Here is a 19,297-nt window from a genome sequence, read left to right as displayed (position 1 = left end):
GGTGGAATGTGTTGGTGAAGTGGATGAACTGTTCGAGCTTCTCTTGGGAGCATGAGGCGGGGCCGATACAGTCATTAATGTAACAGAGGAAGAGGTGAGGTTTAGGGCCAGTGTAGGTACAGAAGAGGGATTGTTCCACGTAACCTACAAAGAAGCAGGCATAGCTTGGGGTCATGAATGGATGGCTGACAGGACGAGATGGAGAATGGTGATCAATCAGTATTGTGTCAGCCCCAAGTAAAATGGTTGGGAGGGAAGAAAGGGAGTAAAAGAGGAGAGGAGGAAGAAGACAACTTCTCATTATTGTTACAGCAGACTTAAAAAGAGGGAGAGATAGGACTTCTGTGCTATTTTGGCTGTGTGAAGCATCTGAACATTGAGTGAAACCACTGAAGGCTTATGTTGAGACACTATGAGTAAGGCTGTAAAAGTTAGAAGTTAGTAGTCAGAAGATTTAGGTCTGTGTTTCAATGTAGGCAATTGGTGGAAATTATGACTAACTATGTCGCTGAGAACTGGCGTTGCTTCTTTACGCTGAAATGAATTTCCCTTCAGTGTCCTGATTCCAGCCAAGTTCACTTCTTTCCCTGTCTTCCTGCTATTCACTGGGATTGTCTGACCAGAGAGCCAGTAAAATAATACTATAGCCCCAAAAAGCAAGAAAGTGAGGGGAAATTCTGAAGACCTAAAGGACTGCAACTCCATCCTTTGCTGTTATTTTTTGTCCATTTAAAGTGTCCTAATTGCTTCTACTGGCCTTGATACAGAGTTTCTTCTTTAAGCCCACCGTATTCTGCTCAGTCAGTGTTTAGTTTCATTTAGCTGATGGGATCCAGCTGGGACCATGCCTTGTATGTCTAATGTCACTCAACCAAGAAAGTAGTTGGTGTTGAGGTTGGAAGAACTGTTAGAAGTTTCATAAGGAAAACATGTAACCTCCCCCCACCATCTTGATAAAGAAAAGCTAATTACACACTGGAATCAGGAGTGATAAAGGAACTACACCAAAGAAACAAAGTAAACTTATCACAATTCCTTTGTGTTACTAACTAGCTTTAGAATAAAGTACCTTAACAGTTTGAACTAAGCTTTGCATCATGTTAATTTAAGAGGCTTTGAGGAAATATATCCGTGAAAAGCACAGCAATTTGTCTCAGATAAGGGAATGCTGTTGTTAACACATCAACGTCTATGCTCCCATATAAGTAGACATTGGGTAACGTCAGTCAAATGGCATTATAACATTAAGGCACCAAGACCATTTATGACTTGCATTACTAAACCAAAGAAGACATGTGAACTCTAGATCTGAATTTATCACTGTGCCTTAAGTCCCAAATTCTAGGCATTGAAAGATAGATAGCTCTGTGCAGCAGTAAAATCATAATAACAGAAATCATGGAAAGTTAAAGAATTGGAACACAATAGCAGGAGTGAAATTACTTTCTAAAATGTGGATTTTGAGATTTATGGCCCAATGCCATCTGAACCACTTAAGTATATAATCCCATGTTCATCAGAAAAATCATAATGCAAGCTTCTTAATTCTATTTATATTGATTAATCTCATGCAGTACCATAACAAGGCTGCAAAAAGCAGTATATAAATCTGTAGGGAAAATAACAGAAGGAATATACATTTTACATTCGGTGCTATAGATATAAATAATAAATATTAAACTTTGATACTGGTGGCAACTAATGCAATCCATGCTGAAAAGACATTAAAAATAATGTATTATACATTACTTAAAATCAATGTAACTGTGATAGTGCATTACTGATAACTGTAGAACAGTTTCCATTCGGAAGGTCTAATGTAAAAACTACATTGAAAATGTCAGTAATCTGCTCCCATAAGTGCTTTATTTCTGTTTGGGAAGCGTTTGAAAGGCTGTGAATTGCATAATTTATTTTTTGACGTTTCTTATGGACAAAATTGTCCAAAAAAAGCCTTAGAAGATGTTGATTTTCAACGCCATGGGTTCAACTTCCCCTATGATTTCGAGTGCTCTGAAACATTTGTGTAATAAATTTCTTCCTGTCCTACTTCAATTAAATTGTTAACACATTTTAAAGATAAATACATCAATAATACATAAGTGTACAAGCCACTGAACAAAACAAAAAAATTACACGGAGATAATTAAATCCCCATAAAAAGAATATTCATAACCTTGAAGATATTTATACCTTCTGTAAATAAAAAAAATCAAGGAAGGAGAAATTATTAATTAGTTAGACAAAGAATATGCTATAGTTACATTTGCTACTTAAATCTTATCATCTTCCTCAATGATAGCATCAGGCGTTTCCTGTCACAGATTCCAGTATACTGCCTGTTTAACAAATTAAACACTATATTCAGAAACTTGAGAAGATTTAAGAATTTGTACTTGCAGCAAAGAACAGAAATTAGGCACATATTGGGCTCAAATTCTTTAAGTGCTCTCCCATGCATGAATCTTTGTGTAAAAGCCCCTTCCTCATACTTTTCAGCATTGTATCATTTTTGAGAACCAACAGCACCTGGGCATGGGACAGTACAAGCTGCTTGCAGAATGATTTGCTTGTCTCCATCCACCATAGTTTCTACATCAGCACACAACTCGTCATCCACAATCTTGCCAGGATCATCACTGGATCCGTCGAAAACAACACATGATATGTTACGGAATTTCATGCCGTCACCACAATGAGCATCCTTCAACAAGAGAAATAAATAATTGTGATTTCACTGAAATTCTTTATAATGCCAGTAAAAAGATACATTGATGGAAATACTTATAGAGTAAGAGTGTTAAATTTTGAGAGGATGAGTACGGAAAGCACATAAACCCTAAACGATGAAACTTTTAAAACAGTATAGGTATAAAGAGGCGCAGCAGCTCATTTACCGATTTCTTCAAAAATGGTGCTTACAAGTTGATATATATGTGCATAACTGCATCCTGTTTTACACACAGATGTAAAGTGTAAAATATCAAATGGATAAATCTGAATAAATAAAAGTCACTGATTAGTCCATGTTATTTTAACCAGTTTCAGCAGGAGCCTTAGGGAAAATATCAAGGCCATGGAGAGTGAAGAAAAGATTTAGTAATAATGATATTAAGGATGAAAGGCTTTACTGTAGAGGCCTTCGACATCTTCTTCTTTATTCCTCTTTTTTTTATTTGGAATTGAGTTTACATAAAGAATTGAACTTTGAACAGAAGCTTGTTTTAAAGGAGAAGAGTTTGCTGTTGGGAACTGGCCTTGAAGATAATACAACTTAATTATTACTCTAAAGATATGTTAGAGGAATGCCTGCTCAATGGTATGCTCTGAACTGGCAGCTGGTTGGATGTTCAATTGGTCAATCAAAGGCAGACCGGTGCTAACAAGCCAACTCAGAATATAGATCGGAAAAAATAAGAAAAACAGGTCTTACTGGGTTTCGGCAAGACAGTGATTTTTGTAAACTCTGGAGTCTGCCATTGTTTTTTGCTCTCTCTCTCTCTCTCAAGATTTCTATTGAGTTATCAAGCTGTTGCATGTTCTGAGAAAAGAATCCAGTCTGTAAGAAATAGGTGAATTTTCAAGAAGTTTGCTGAAGCTGTTTGCCCCGACCTGAAGCAAGTTATCCTGTTCTACTTGCCTGTGAACAAACCATTCTTTAAGGATTTCATGCAGGCCTAGTATCCATCATTTGAAACAGTTTATTGAACTGAAAATTACAATTATTTTGTTTTCTTTTAACAGTGTCAATCTGTCTATATGAATGAGGTTTACGGTCAAAGACAATTGAGCTTTAGATCATAAATATTAATGAGGTGAGCTCATTGTTTATCTATATTACATTATTAATAATAAATTGTTAATTTTTATTTAAAATGTAAACTTGGTGTCCAAGATCTGATATTTGCTAAGCCTGGTTAGGAACAATTTGGCAATTTTAATTGTCATTGAATGCTTTAATTTCAGTGTGTTGCAAACCCAGTGAATAATGAAGCTGATTTGATTTAGGTTCCTATCCCTGTGTCACTAGATTAGTTACGAGGACTTATGGTAGGAATTAGGCTTCATTATTAGGACATAGAATAAAAGGATGTCTAATTGTGTTCAAAGTTATGATTGAAAACAACAAATGTTGGAGGTCACAGCAGGTCAGACAGCAGCCACGGAGAAAGAGTAAGCTAACACTTCAAGTCTATACGATTCTTCATCAGAGCTCAAAATTATGAATTGTTTTGACAAGTTAAAAATGACGTATAATGTGGATTAATGAACACTGATCCCCACTCAAGTGGGACATGAAGGTTGGAAGGTGGTTAAAACAGAGGCAGCAGAGTGTGAGCTAGATTCCTCACTCTACAATGTCCCCTGGCACTTCTCCTGGTGGCTGGCAGTTGACTCACTGAATCAAGGGCCATTTGAGGCAAATTGAAGGAGGCTAACTCAGATTTTCTAAACGACCTCCTGGTTTGTCAGGATACTGAGGCCAAATCGGCTGAAGGCTGCTCACCAAGTTTAGATGGGTGGTTGCGTGGGTGGTGTTCGGGAGTTAATGATGCAACTGAGTTTAGAGCCCTTTCCTGCCAGTCCAGGTGCAGAAGTTGTCATCGGCCACTTGGCTGAAAGGTTTTTTTCCCAAATAATTCACAGAATGTGCCATTTGTTCGCTGAGCCAGCAGTTCATGCACATTTCTAACTGCTATTAGAAAAGTGGTGGTGTGCTGCTCCATAAAATGTTGCAGTCCATCTGGCACAGGACACTCACAGCGCTGTTTGCGAGGGAGTTCCAGCATTTTGAGAAGGATGGCTGATAATGCATTTCATAAACAGGATAGCACAAAGCTTGGATGGGAGCTTTCAGGTGGTGGTGTTCCAATGTATCTCCTGTTCTTGTCATACAGTCATACAGCATGGAAACAGACCCTTTGGTCCATCTAGTCTACGCTGACCATACTTCCAAACTAAACCAGTCCCACCTGCCTTCATATCACCCATATCCCTCCAAACCTTTTCTATTCATGAATTCATCCAAATGACTTTTAAATGTTGTAATTGCATCTGCATACACCACTTCCTCTAACAACTCATTCCACACAGGAACCACTTTCTGGGTAAAAAAGTTATACCTCATGTCCTTTTTAAATCTTTCTCCTCTCACCTTAAAAATATGCACCCTTGTTTTGAACTTACTCTAGGGAAAAGACCCTTCCTATTCACCTTATCTATGCCCCTGTGATTGCATAAAGACACCCCTCAATGTTTTACCTGTGAAAAAAGTACCAGCCTGTCTTTATAACTCAAACCTTCTATTGCTGGCAAAATGCTGGTAAAACTTTTCCGAACCATTTCCACTGTAATAATATTCTTCCTATAGTAGGGTGACCAGAACCGTATACAGTGCTCCGGAGAGGCCTCACTGATGTCCTGTACAACTTCAACAAGACACCCCAACTCCAATGCTCTGAGCAATGAAGGCAAGTGTGCCAAATGCCTTCTTAACCACCCTATCTACATGTGATACAAATTTCAAAGAATTATGAACCTGAAACCCTCAGTCTCTCTGTTCTACAACATTAGCAAGGGCCCTACCAATAATTGTATAAGTCCTGCCTTTGTTTGTTTTACAAAAATGCAATATCTCACATTTATCTAAATTAAATTGCATCTGCCACTCCTCAGCCCATTGTCCAAATTGATGAAGATCTAATTACAACCTTAGAAAACCTTCTTCACTGCCCACTATATCACCAATTTTGGTGACCACGAATTTACTAACCATGTCTCCGAGATTCTCACCAAAGTTGTTTATATATATGACAAACAAAAATGGGCCTAGTACTGTTCCCTGTGGAACACTACTGGTGAGAGATCTCTAGTCCGAGAAACAACATTCCACTACCACCCTCTTGTTTCCTGCCATCATTCCATGTGGTAAAAATCTTGGTCTTAGAAGGTGCTGTCTAAGATGCCGTCCTGAGTTGCTTCAGCACACCTCTAGATGGTTCACACTGGTGTCACTGGGCATTGCTGATGGAGGGAGTGAATGCTGAAGATCTTGGAGTCAAAAGAATATAGGTTCCTGTTGTTTTGCACATCACCTGATAACACATTTGGTGTTAAAGGTAGAGATAATGGGAACTGCAGATGATGGGGAATCCGAGATAACAAAGTGTGGAGCTGTATGAACACTGCAGGCCAAGCAGCATCTTAGGAGCACAAAAGCTGATGTTTTTGGCCCGAAATGTCAACTTTTGTGCTCCTAAGGTGCTACTTGACCTGCTGTGTTCATCCAGCTTCATATGGTGTTCAAGGCAATTACTTTCACCACACCTCTGGAGTTAGGTTCTCTTTTATCAATGTTTGGGCCAAGGCTGAAATGAATTCACGAGTTCGGCAGCTTTGGTGGACCCCAGGTTGAGTGCCAGTGAGCAGGTAATCAGTAGCACTGCCAGTGACTCCTTCTATTACTTTGTTGATCATTGAGAGTTATTATTATGAGTTATTATAATTTTTTTTGTCACGTATGTCTAGAAAAACAGTGAAAAGTGTTTTGTCACCATATTTTGGTGCCAATTGTGGTACAAAAAGATTAAAAAGAAATTACATTAAAAAGCTCATCATCTGTACAAGGGACCTTTAAACACAGCTCCAGAACTTCTGCAAGGCCTCTGTAAGTTGTCCTGAGTCTCGATAAGGCTCCACATTTTAGGCCTACAGCAGCCAGGAGTCTCTGGTCCGGGCACAACCACTGCCACAACTGATGACCTGCCAAGAATCGCTGCAGCCAACAACCTGCCGAATCCACGCTTCAGGCCTATCGCAGCCAGAAGCCCTCACACGAGGCATTGCCACTGCTGAAGCCAAAGGCCCACCAAGTCTCCAGGCTTATTGTAGCCAGACGTCCTTGCTACTTGGCCAAGTTGGATTAGTGCTGCTTTTTTACGGATGTAACATACCTGAGCAGTTTTCCACAATGTCAGGTTGATGCCAGTGTAGCAGCTGTATTGAACAACTTGGCCAGGGATTCATCTAATTCTCCAAATTAAACCTTTACTGCTATTTCTGGATTATTTATTGAGAAGATGAGAATTTTAATAATGTTAAACAAAACAGAAATATAAACATTTACATACCTTAACTGTACATTGGGTCCATTTACTATATTGCCATCGATAGCAAGGTTTGATCAAGCATGGTTTGGACTGTTCCAGCTGCATTACACATGGCCTTCCATCTCCCTGGAATGGCTGAATCAGTGTTCTCTTCCGGGTCATTACTCCTGAAGAAAGAAATCACAGATGTTACATTTGCTTGGTGATGAGAAATTGATTTGATCCTCCCACTTATTTCTGTAAAACATATTGTTAAATTAAAGTCCTAAAATATATGCGTGTATCATTGTTATGTTCAAGAAAATCAGAAGAATGCTTTTCTACATAAATAATGATTAAATAAACCAGATTTTCAGATGTTCCTTCCTTCACTTTCTTTTCTGGTTAAAAGAAGAACAGCTTTATCTCTTAGGATGGACATTAGGGAGCAGTTATCAGGTCACATATTTGTAAATTCAGCTTTTAAACTGAGAGCATGACAAATTTCAACTACAAAGTGGTTCCCTAACACTGGATTAGGATTATTTAATTGTTTGACCATATTGTTTAACTAATAAATTATTGAATGTGTATGACCCACTTACATAATGTGTTACATACATAAAATATATATATTTTGCATATATAAATAGAATGAAAACTCCTTGGTCTGCTTTAGTCTATGGTAACATTTTTTATGCCTGTAAATGGTTCTTTGATAGGCCTCAACAAAATTAATAGACCTATAGATAATCGTTATCATTAGCTGTGTAACAGTTAATGGACTCTGGTTCACTGACAAGTTGTCATTACAAAGGCACAATGGAAGTATAGGAACTTTTTCACCTTAATTGGAATTACAATCTTGTGCTTCAAAACAAAAAAGTTAAAGAAGAACGTGGTTGAGAAAAATAACAACTCACTACCTCTACTTTTAAGTGATAATATACAACCATTGCATACATAAATATTTATCTCCAATTTCTTTTGTGTTGTCATAGAGTCATGTTACTGTAAATGCTAGAATGTAACTGAATGATAAGTTAACCAAACAACTTGCTTGGTTACCTGTAAGACCACATGACTGAGAACAAGCAGACCAGGACGACCAGTCAGAGAACTGACAATTCACTGGGCACTCCACAGCACACGATGAATTCATCTGCCATGATTTCTCTAGACCCAGCTGTTAACAGAAGCATAGAGAATTTTCAAGTATGACAACTGAAAAGTATGCCATCTATACAGATATGGATTATTTATTTTAGTTTTCTTCATGTCCTTTTTTTTTCAAAACAGACCTTTGTGCTCCTACTTTTGCAAAATGACCAGCTAGGCACAGTGAATGTTGATACATTGGTCAGATTAGAGAACAAGTATGTGGAGAAAACCCTCCCAAATTTCACTCCATTAATTTAATTGCAGCAACATTGAGTAGGTACCGACCTACATTCCCACCTTGCTGATTTTATGAAAATTGTTTTGGCCAAATAAACCACTGTAGCTGGACACAGATGTATTGCTTCTACATCTGTATCTTACAATATGCAACATACTTAATTTACAAGCAATCAAGCTACGCTAAAATGCATATGTCTGCTCTTTTTATCAAACACTGTCTTTAAAATCAACCTCCTAGGGTTATTTCTGGTACTAACTCACATAATGCACTAGCTACAAATGGAAGATCAATGAAAATTAATAAACGACAAAATCAATTATTACACTCAATTATTTCTCATAGAGGGTGTGACTAAGACAATTAGACAGAACGTTTTAAAAGCATGAGTATTAAAATAAACAAAAGCTGTGCTAAAACAACTTCATTCTAATTAGGATCAGGAAATAGCCTTGCATAATGGTTGTTACCCTTTCTGATGTGTTTATTTCTTTTCACACCTATTTAGAAGACTGGGGCAGGAAATGTGGTTATTCATATCCATGTGATAAATCCAGAGCAATAATGTTGATAATATTTATCTTTTGAGGATTTAATGTAATTCCAAGATTCAAAATAAAACATATCATCAATTGTACAATACTGCAAAATGCCATTTTATGATATGATTATTAAAAAAAGCAAAAAATGCCCAACCAGCTGGACAATTGTTATCCCACACGATGTCTCTGAATTAAGCTAAAAAGCTATAATTGCACTTTTCCTCTGTAACAGAAATTTTATTTACGAAGAGTTAACAAGTATGAGTATGGAGCATCATGCTTAATAGCTTAATAGGATGTGAATTTGTTATTTGCATTTTTGTTTTGGTTAGCATGAACATCACATTTGTGTATTTTTTGCTGTTCAAATATCTAAAAGGATTTATTCAGCCAATTTCAGCAACAACCATTTTCCTTTAATCAATCCTTGCTAATTATTTTTCCTTTTACATTGAAAGAAAAAGGGTATGTTTGTGGAAGGTCAGTCATTTCATTCCCACAATGTCATTGAAGGAGTTTCTCATAGGAGTGTCCATCCCAAAAGGTCAGAAATGGGAATATTCACTGATGATTGCACAATATTCAGTACTATACACAATTGCTCAGGTACTGAGATAACAAGGTGTAGAACTGGATGAACACAGCAGGCCAAGCAGCATCTTAGGAGCAGGAAGGCTGACGTTTCAGGCCTAGTCCCGTTATCAGAATTTGTTTTTTTTCTGATGAAGGGGCTAGGCCCGAAACGTCAGCTTTCCTGCTCCTCTGATGCTGCTTGGCCTGCTGTGTTCATCCAGCCCCACACTTTGTTATCTTGGATTCTCCAGCATCTGCAGTTCCTATTATCTCTGCTCAGGTACTGAAGCAGCTTGTCCATATGTATCTAGACCTGGACGATACCTAGGTTTGGGCTGACAAGTGTGATATGATAACATTCATATTGCATGATTGCCAGGCAATGATAATCTCCAATAAGTTTCAAAACTCTGTTGCTTGACATACAGTGGAAACAGAATTGCTGCATTTTTTATTATCAACACTGTTAATGTTGACCAAAGACTGAATTGGACCAGCCATATAAATATTATAGAGAGTAGGAATTCTGTGGCATAAAACTCACTTCTGCCTCATCAATGTCAGTTCATCATCTACAAAGCATAAGTCATATCCAGTGGAATACTCTTCCATTGCCTGAATGATGTAGCTTCAACAACACTCAAAAAGACCGAAGCAGCCTATTTAATTCCCATCCCACTCACCACCTTAAGCATTCATTTCCTTCACCACAAAGGCATACCGACAGCAAGTATATATGATTTCCATAATGCATGGTAGCAACGCACTCAGGGTCCTGTGATAGCATCCATCCGAACCTGCTACACACAATTCTGACTTGGAATTATATTGCTGCTTCCTCACTGTCACTCATTTGGTAAACACTAGGATTCCTTTTCCTAACAGCATTGCAGTATACCTGCCACGTTAATGATAATGGCCTAACGGTCAATTGTTTGTAAGAGATTGATTAACCCCATGGGTTAGTTTACATAAATTAGTAAAATAAATTGCAAGTTATGAAGCAGGCCGTATAGCAACTAATTGATTTGTGTCTGCAGATTACTGACTCACAGCAGGCTAATTATCAGGCAGAATAGCTAAATCTTACATAAAAGGCCCATGGAAACTTTAAAATGAATTTTCTTAAAGGCAAAGTACACATACAACATCTTTCTCCTTTCCAAAACAAAGCTTAATTTATGATATGCCAATGCATTTCTATAATATATTGGCACTTTGACTGGAAGGATGATTGATTGTCACAGCCATTCTTCATATTGACTAGATATTGACTAGATAGGCTTGATATGGGCTAGATTTGAAGTTACAGAATTTACTGATCCTCACATATTACAGCCAAGGTTTGATCCAAATCAGCCACTGACTTGCTCTGGAAGTTGTCAAGTGGTTCAAATCGTAAGCACAAAATATCATGCAAGGACTGTGAGAAACACTACATAAGGCCAAACCAGAAGAAAATTGACAATACAGATACATGAACAGCAACTAGTCACCAAGAGACACGACCAATTCTCACTTATCTCACTACACATGGACAACGAGGGACACAAATTTTATTGGGGCAACGCATCCATAATTGCACAAGCCAAACAGAGACACACCAGGGAATTCCTGGAGGTCTGGCAGTCCAACCAGAATTCTGTCAACAAACACATTGAATTTGATGTCATCTTCTTCCCAAAATCCACAAACCTGCCTGCCCTGGTCGACCCATTGTCTCAGCCTGTTCCTGCCCCACCGAACTCATCTCCACCTATCTGGACTCCATTTTCTCCCCTTTGGTCCAGGAACTCCCTATCTACGTCCGTGACACCACCCATGCCCTCCACCTCCTCCAGAACTTCCAATTCCCTGGCCCCCAACACCTCATTTTCACCATGGACGTCCAGTCCCTATACACCTGTATTCCTCATGCAGATGGCCTCAAGGCCCTCCGCTTCTTCCTGTCCCGCAGACCCGACCAATCCCCCTCCACCGACACCCTCATTTGCCTAGCCGAACTCATCCTCACCCTCAATAACTTCTCTTTCAATTCCTCCCACTTCCTACAGACAAAGGGGGTGGCCATGGGCACCCACATGGGCCCAAGCTAAGCCTGCCTTTTTGTAGGTTACGTGGAACAATCCCTCTTCCCCACCTACACAGGCCCCAAACCCAACCTCTTCCTCCGTTACATTGATGACTGTATCGGCGCCGCCTCTTGCTCCCCAGAGGAGCTCGAGCAGTTCATCCACTTTACCAACACCTTCGACCCCAACCTCAAGTTCACATGGGCCATCTCCAACACATCCCTCACCTTCCTGGACCTCTCAGTCTCCATCTCAGGCAACCAGCTAGAAACTGATGTCCATTTCAAGCCAGCTGACTCCCACAGCTACCTAGAATACACCTCCTCCCACCCACCCTCCTGCAAAAATTCCATCCCCTATTCCCAATTCCTTCACCTCTGCCGCATCTGCTCCCAGGATGAGGCATTCCACTCCCGCACATCCCAGATGTCCACGTTCTTCCAGGACCGCAACTTTCCCCCCGCAGTGGTCGAGAACGCCCTTGACCGCGTCTCCCGCATTTCCCGCAACACATCCCGCCCCTGCCACAACCGCCCTCAGAGGATCCCCCTCATCCTCACATACCACCCCACCAACCTCCGGATACAAAGTATCATCCTCTGACACTTCCGCCATCTACAATCCGACCCACCACCAAGCCATTTTTCCATCCCCACCCGTGTCTGCCTTCTGGAGAGACCACTCTCTCCGAGACTCCCTTGTCCACTCCACACTCCTCTCCAACCCCACCACACCCGGAACCTTCCCCTACAACCGCAGGAAGTGCTACACTTGCCCCCATACCTCCTCCCTCACCCCCATCCCAGGCCTCAGGATGACCTTCCATATCAAACAGATGTTCACCTGCACATCTGCCAATGTGGTATATTGTATCTATTGCACCCAATGTGGCTTCCTCTACATTGGGGAAACCAAGCGGAGGCTTGGGGGCCGCTTTGCAGAACGCCTCCGCTCGGTTCACAACAAACAACTGCACCTCCCAGTCGCGAATCATTTCAACTCCCCCTCCCATTCCTCAGACGACATATCCATCATGGGCCTCCTGCAGTGCCACAATGATGCCACCCGAAGGTTGCAGGAACAGCAACTCATATTCCGCTTGGGAACCCTGCAGCCCAATGGTATCAACGTGGACTTCACAAGCTTCAACATCTCCCCTTCCCCTACTGCATCCCAAAACCAGCCCAGTTCTTCCCCTCCCCCCACTGCATCACACAACCAGCCCAGCTCATCCCCTCCCCCTACTGCAACCCAAAACCAGCCCAGCCTGTCTCTGCCTCCCTAACCTGTTCTTCCTCTCACCCATCCCTTCCTCCCACCTCAAGCCGCACCTCCATTTCCTACCTACCACCTCATCCCGCCTTCTTGACCTGTCCATCTTCCCTGGACTGACCTATCCCCTCCCTACTTCCCCACCTATTTCTCCTCTCTACCTATCTTGTTTTCTCTCCATCTTCGGTCCGCCTCCCCCTCTCTCCCTATTTATTCCAAAACCCTCACCCCATCCCCCTCTCTGATGAAGGGTCTAGGCCTGAAACGTCAGCTTTGTGCTCCTGAGATGCTGCCTGGCCTTCTGTGTTCATCCAGCTCCACACTTTGTTACATTGAATTTGACCTTGTGTTTCAACCACTGAGAAACAAAACTGGAACATCAATCACCCGAGCAAACTCAGGCATATAAATAACAAGCGGGACAGAACACCACCACTTCATCGGAGGTGCACTGATGCTACCTAGCAGGGTGGCAAATCTTCTCGAAAACTTTCGATATGGGGAGAATTTGCAAACTCCATATAGAAAGTCACCCAAGGCTGGAATTGAACCTGAGTCCCCTGCACTGTGTATAATATTTTGATTCTGCCTATTGTTGATCTGCACTGGGTCAGCAAGCTGTTTAACATTACATACACAACAAGTAATGTCTACTTTATAACTGACAATGTGTTTTATCGTTTCATACAACACAACAGTACAGAGTTGACTCAGAAATCAGAAACTCAAGCTGCAACAGACAATTCAAGAAACATTCACAGATTTGAATATGTCTTTTTCCAATCCTTCATGGGAAGTATGCATTGCGAGTTAGGCCAACATTTATTGTTCATTCCTTGTTGCCTTTGAGATGGTGATGAGCTGCCTTTTTGAATCACTACAGTTCAGATACAAGTGGCGAGTTTCATTGTCTGCTTCAATGGTGGAGTGAAAATTTTACCTCTCTATTATGGAGAAAAAAATGCAAGTTCAAGAGGACAGTACTGAACAACTAGCTCCAGTTCAATCAAAATCTGAAAAGATCATTTATGAGATGACAGTGTCTTTACTGGATACCTCTGCTTAGCTGACAATGATGAATGAAGAGTGGAGAAAGAAAGTCAGCAGGATGAATTGCAAGCTCTATTGTAAATCCAATGGAAAGATTGTCAGCATCCAGGAAAATCTGGAAAAACCCACATGTAAAGCAGATCAGACTCAGCAGGAGCAGCTAGAGAAGTAATGGCACAAGTGCAAAGTGTTGCTGGAGAAAATGGCAGACCTACAAATAGTTGTAACTACACAGCAAGCTAAAGAAACAGCTGCAAATCTTACAAGTCAATTCTTTCACAAATAAATGCTTGAAGCCATACACTCATGGAAGAATTCAAGCAAGACATAGAGGAAAACAATCAATCAGGCCATTCATACATAGAATAGGATTTCCACAAGGACTGCATCAGTTCAAGAAGGCAGCTCATCATCATCTTTCTAAAGGCACTTTAGCATCATTGGGTGACAAAATGATTGAAAATCCAATGTAGTGGCACACTGCAAGTAACAGCTTCTTGTTTTGGTTGCTACAATGTGCTGACGTTGAATAAATGTGGATAATGTTCCTTTGGTGATTGAACTGATGCACACTGCTTTATTCTGGGTGCTCCAGCCATTTTCTGGTAATACTTTGTCTCAAAAGAAGGGAAATTTGTGGTTGGCAACATAGGTCATGCTAGATATTTGGCAATACTTCACCCAGTCTGGTCGCCAAGTAGCCTACTAAATATTCATTTGTTACACTGGAGCATATGGACAAATATGGAGCAATAATAGGCCGTCCAAAATCTTGAGGTAGCTCTGTCATTCAATAATATTATGGGTGATCTGACTGTAGCCTCAAATCTGCATTCATACCTACCACAGTAACGTTTCACTCCCCTTGCTTAACAAGAATCTATCTACTGCTGCCTTTAAAATATTCAGGGATTCTGCTTCCACAACTATTTCAGGAAGGGTTTCCAGGAAACTGGACCCTCAGAGAAAAATGTTGACTTACTGCTGTCTTAAATGGATGATGGCTGATTATTAAACAATGTCCTCTCATTCTAGGTCCTCTCACAAGAGGAAACATTCTCTCCGCATTTACCCTGTTAAGATACATCTGGATCTTTTACATTCAACCTGATTCATCCAAACTCCAGCAGATATAACTTAGTTTTTCACTATGCTTAATGCTATAGAACTAAAAAATAAAGTTACCTTTGCTGCAAACTGAAAACATAACACTGTTATTTTCAGGGAGAGGAGAGTTGGTGTGCTGCAAACACGTGTGGCCATGAAAACCTGGAACATGGGAATTTAACTTTCTTGGTCAATTTCTTGCCAGGTTTCCTCTTGTGGAAGAATCTAGAATGAGGGGTCATCGTTTAAAAATAATGGTCACACATTTAAGACGGAGATGAGGACCCTTTTTTCTGCCAGAGATTGAGGATCTCTGGAATTCTCTTCCCTCAAAAGGCAAGGGATCTAGGAGTGTTAATTTTTTTTTGGGCAGAAGTAGAGAGATTCTTGATTACCAAAGAAATGAAAGAATACAGGGAGTACTTGAGGGATAAAGCCACTGCTTTTCTGTTCTGTGTTAAACTTATCTAAAACCTTGCTTAGACCACACTGTACAGAGCTCTGGTCTCTATGTTCTGAAGGAATCAGCACACAGAGGCTCAGTGGTTAGCACTGCTGCCACACAGTGCCAGGGGCCTGGGTTCAATTCCACCCTCGAGCCGTCTGTGTGGAGTTTGCACATTCTCCCTGTGTCTGCGTGGGTTTTCTCTGGGTGCTCTGGCTTCCCCCGACAGTCCAAAGATTTGCAGGCTAGGTGGGTTGGCCATGCTAAATTGCCCATAGTGTTCAGGGATGTGTAGATTAGGTGGGTTATAGGGGAATGGGATGCTCTGAGGGTCTGTGTGAACTAGTTGGGCCGAAGGGCCTGTTTTCACACTGTAGGGATTCTATGATCTATGATTCTATGACCTATGCAGTAATGTGGAGTTGAGACTCAAATCAAAACAGCCATGATCATATTGAAAGGTGGAGCAGGCAAAGGACCTCCTCTTTTTCCATATTTGTATGATTATATGATTGAGAGGCTGTTCAGCCTGCGTTTATGCAACAGAGAAGAAGGAGAGGTTGTGGGGACAGGAAGTGGGAGTGCTGGGGAGGATATCGCCGGTGTTTCTTGAGATTGTAGCTGGGTGGGTAGATGAGACACGGGGAGAATTGCTAATCTCACAGGCTGGCTGGAGATAGGGTGGTGTTGGGAGGGTCCTGGGGTAGTGGCGTAGTAGTGCGAGGTAGATGCAGGGAGGAAGCACCACAAGTTATGCTCCAAAGCTATTTAAAAACTCTTTAATGCTGCCTCCTCTTATAAGTTGTCAGTTATCTCAAATCCTGAAAAATTCTCTCTACATCCACTAATTTGGAAAGCTTGTTAAAGTTGGATGCAAGCGGCCTCATTAACATGTTGAAAACCTGGCGTGTCTCTCAAGAGTATGTTGCTTGGTTTCACCCTCAAGTGCTCCAGTTAAATTAAAAGTGGGCATAATCCTGCTGAGTTGTGATCAGCTTTCAGATTTTTATAGCTTTAACTTCACATTACACTCCCCTTTCCCCACCAAATACCTGCTTGTTTCGAAGGGTATCAATCCCACCTGTCAATTTGATTTTTGCTTCAAACAAACTCCAGTTAGCTTGGTTTTAGCAAAACCAGCTCCATAAGAACATTAAAAAAGTTCACATCTTTCCTTATCTTCATGGGAAAAGAAGACAAAAACAAAGTTACAACAGATTGACAAGAGATTGATTTAATTAATACTGAATAGCATGGAAGTGGTTCAGAAAAATGATCAGTGTTAGATGAGGAGATGAAGCATTCTAATTGAACAAGCTATTTGACCAGGAGGAGGACTATTAACATGTGACATACTTGTTCGCAGAACTTGAGATCAACTGACTTCCCGTCGCTGCGAACACAGTCCAACATTCTTGTTTTAATTCCATTTCCGCAGACTGCTTTCTCACTCAGCTGACAGGTGCTCCAATCTATAAATTGGAATATAATTAGCTGTCACATAGAATACTTAACAAGCAAGAGAATAAAAGGATTTATTAAGTAGAGTTCGATTAGGCAGTAATCAAAAGCAAAATACTGCTTTTGATGCTGGCGAGCTGACAGTTAAACAGAAAACACCCGAATTACCGAGCAAGTCATCTTGCTTTTTTTAAAAGGATTTAATTCCATTCTAGCAGTTCCTCCATCTCCATTGTATCTATTTCAACAATGAATCTCCTAGACCACTAATTCTTAGATGTCTTCTTTCTGCTCTAACTGAGGATCCCCATTCCAGCACAGTTAACAAGTTCCTCAACCATGTCTGTCCTTTCCTCGTCTCTTTCTTTTCAGAACCAAAGTAAGGGTCGCCTTGTTTTCACAGTCCACCTGATTAGCCTCCATCTTCAAGGGATCATTTCCAGCCGTTTCTACCACATTAAGTAGTTTGCTTTTTTGGTTGTTTCGTCATCTCCATTACATCTGTACTCTGCTAACATTTATGTATGTGGTTAACAAAGTGATAATGATCAGATAAATTGATAGTTTATGATTGTGAGACAGGCTTTGTTCAGGACTCTGGGGATAACTTCCCTGGTCTTCTTTGATTAGTGCATTTACTGCATCTTTTTACTGGGACACCTGAGCGATTGTTTAGCAGAACAACACAGTTCGACCTACAAGCATGACCCCAAGCTTCCAGCACCCTGTTATTTGAATTTTCCACTTTGCTTTCACACTGCCATGTCTGTCCTCAGATTAGTATACCTCTGAGGCTCACTGTAAAATTAGGACTATCAAATATACCATCTACTATGCACTTCTAGGCTCAACATCAACAATCTCAAACTGAATCTCTGCCCCCATTTTGTTTCCATTTTTTTGCTTGTTTGCTTTTCCTCTTACCTTTGTTTTTGTCCAGCAAAACACTTGATCTGGTTGCATCTTTTGTTTCTGTTTTGTTTTTGTTACACCATTATAACCTTGAGGTGGACTAACAGGTCTGTCACTCTATCACAAATTTTCTTTTTGCCCTTGCTTCATCCATTTTTTGCACTACACTTAATACCTCCATTACACTTCTGGGTTCTGATGAAAATTCATCAACCCAATAACTCTGCTTCTCACTCCACAAATACTGCTTGACTTGCATATTTCCAGCATTTTCAATTTTTATTTCCAAATACGTTGTGTTTATCTTACTGGGTTGACAGGCCTTTCAGTGACAGAAATGATGTAATGTAAAAAACAGACAAGAGATAGGTTATCAGCATCTCTAGTGGCAATGTGGCACACTTCAGATTCTGGACAGTATTCCCAGATCATCCCTGAAGTGGCCATTTCTGGATCTGCAGGTCTTAAATTTTCTGTCAACAGGTTTGGTATTCAGCCTCTAGGTCAGAACTGAAGAAAATCATTTAGCTTGTCTTTGTTCCTGAAACAGAGAGTGTATTGGGGGCAACAAAGTGTGGAGCTGGATGAACACAGCAGGCCAAGCAGCATCTTAGGGGCACGAAAGCTGACGTTTTGGGCCTAGACCCTTCATCGGTGTACTTGGGGTTCTGGATATCTAAGGTTTACCCAGAACTGAGCCTCATTACTGTACTGTCAATGAGCTGCAGAAGCTGCTCAGGCATTTAGGCATTTTGTTGATTCCATAGGAAGAGCTTGGGCTGGCAGCAGGGCTACGGTAAGTTCTGAGAAGGTAAACTTGGAATAAAGCGTACCCAAACATTAAAACTGACAGGGATTTAGCTGTAAGTTCAGTCTTCCCTTTCCTTTGCCTTGTTATTTTTCTCCTACTACTTTGCAATCTTTAAACACAAGTGTAGCATAGGGTGATAGCTATTTGCCCCTCTAATTCTCTTCCACAGGTCACTGGACAATCAACAGACATGACCATAAAACAGAAACAGGGAATTAATTTTAAACATGGCATTTTTAACATTACATTTTAGTCAACTGCGTTGTTCTCAGCGAAATGTCCCACATTGTTTGTGTTTAAGATTTTTACCCTCAAAGGCTATGCAGTAAAAAGGAAACCTCAGGTACCTGTTACATTATACGTGAAGTGAAAGCAATTCTTGTTTAAATGGCAGGGCTCAGTCTCAGTTTCAGATGGACAGGGTTTCCCTTCTCCTGGTTGCCTTAATGGGACGGCTGACCGTTCTCGAACAGTGGTAACATTGCACGGCTGAAATAAAAACATGAATGCATTTTTACACAGATTAAGGCAAAATCTCTTCATACAGGCTGTCTGTCCACATCTG

At 40.7% G+C, this 19,297-nt stretch overlaps 1 protein-coding gene across 1 annotated transcript in view; it reads right to left on the bottom strand.

Annotated features, from left to right (window-relative positions):
- LOC125464190 (thrombospondin type-1 domain-containing protein 7A-like) overlaps nucleotides 1-19,297 on the bottom strand; it is a 561,444-nt gene that overhangs the window by 24,146 nt on the left and 518,001 nt on the right. The window contains exons 21-25 of the mRNA XM_059654908.1: nucleotides 19,080-19,221; nucleotides 16,905-17,020; nucleotides 8,157-8,274; nucleotides 7,131-7,276; nucleotides 2,530-2,704 (exon numbers count right to left, since the gene is read on the bottom strand). Coding sequence (XP_059510891.1) covers nucleotides 2,530-2,704; nucleotides 7,131-7,276; nucleotides 8,157-8,274; nucleotides 16,905-17,020; nucleotides 19,080-19,221 — 697 coding nt within the window. The remainder of the gene's footprint in view (nucleotides 1-2,529; nucleotides 2,705-7,130; nucleotides 7,277-8,156; nucleotides 8,275-16,904; nucleotides 17,021-19,079; nucleotides 19,222-19,297) is intronic.

The sequence above is a fragment of the Stegostoma tigrinum genome, chromosome 2, assembly GCF_030684315.1.
Source record: "Stegostoma tigrinum isolate sSteTig4 chromosome 2, sSteTig4.hap1, whole genome shotgun sequence".
In the NCBI taxonomy this organism is placed as follows: Eukaryota; Metazoa; Chordata; class Chondrichthyes; order Orectolobiformes; family Stegostomatidae; genus Stegostoma; species Stegostoma tigrinum.
This window is presented reverse-complemented; position numbering and strand designations above follow the sequence as displayed.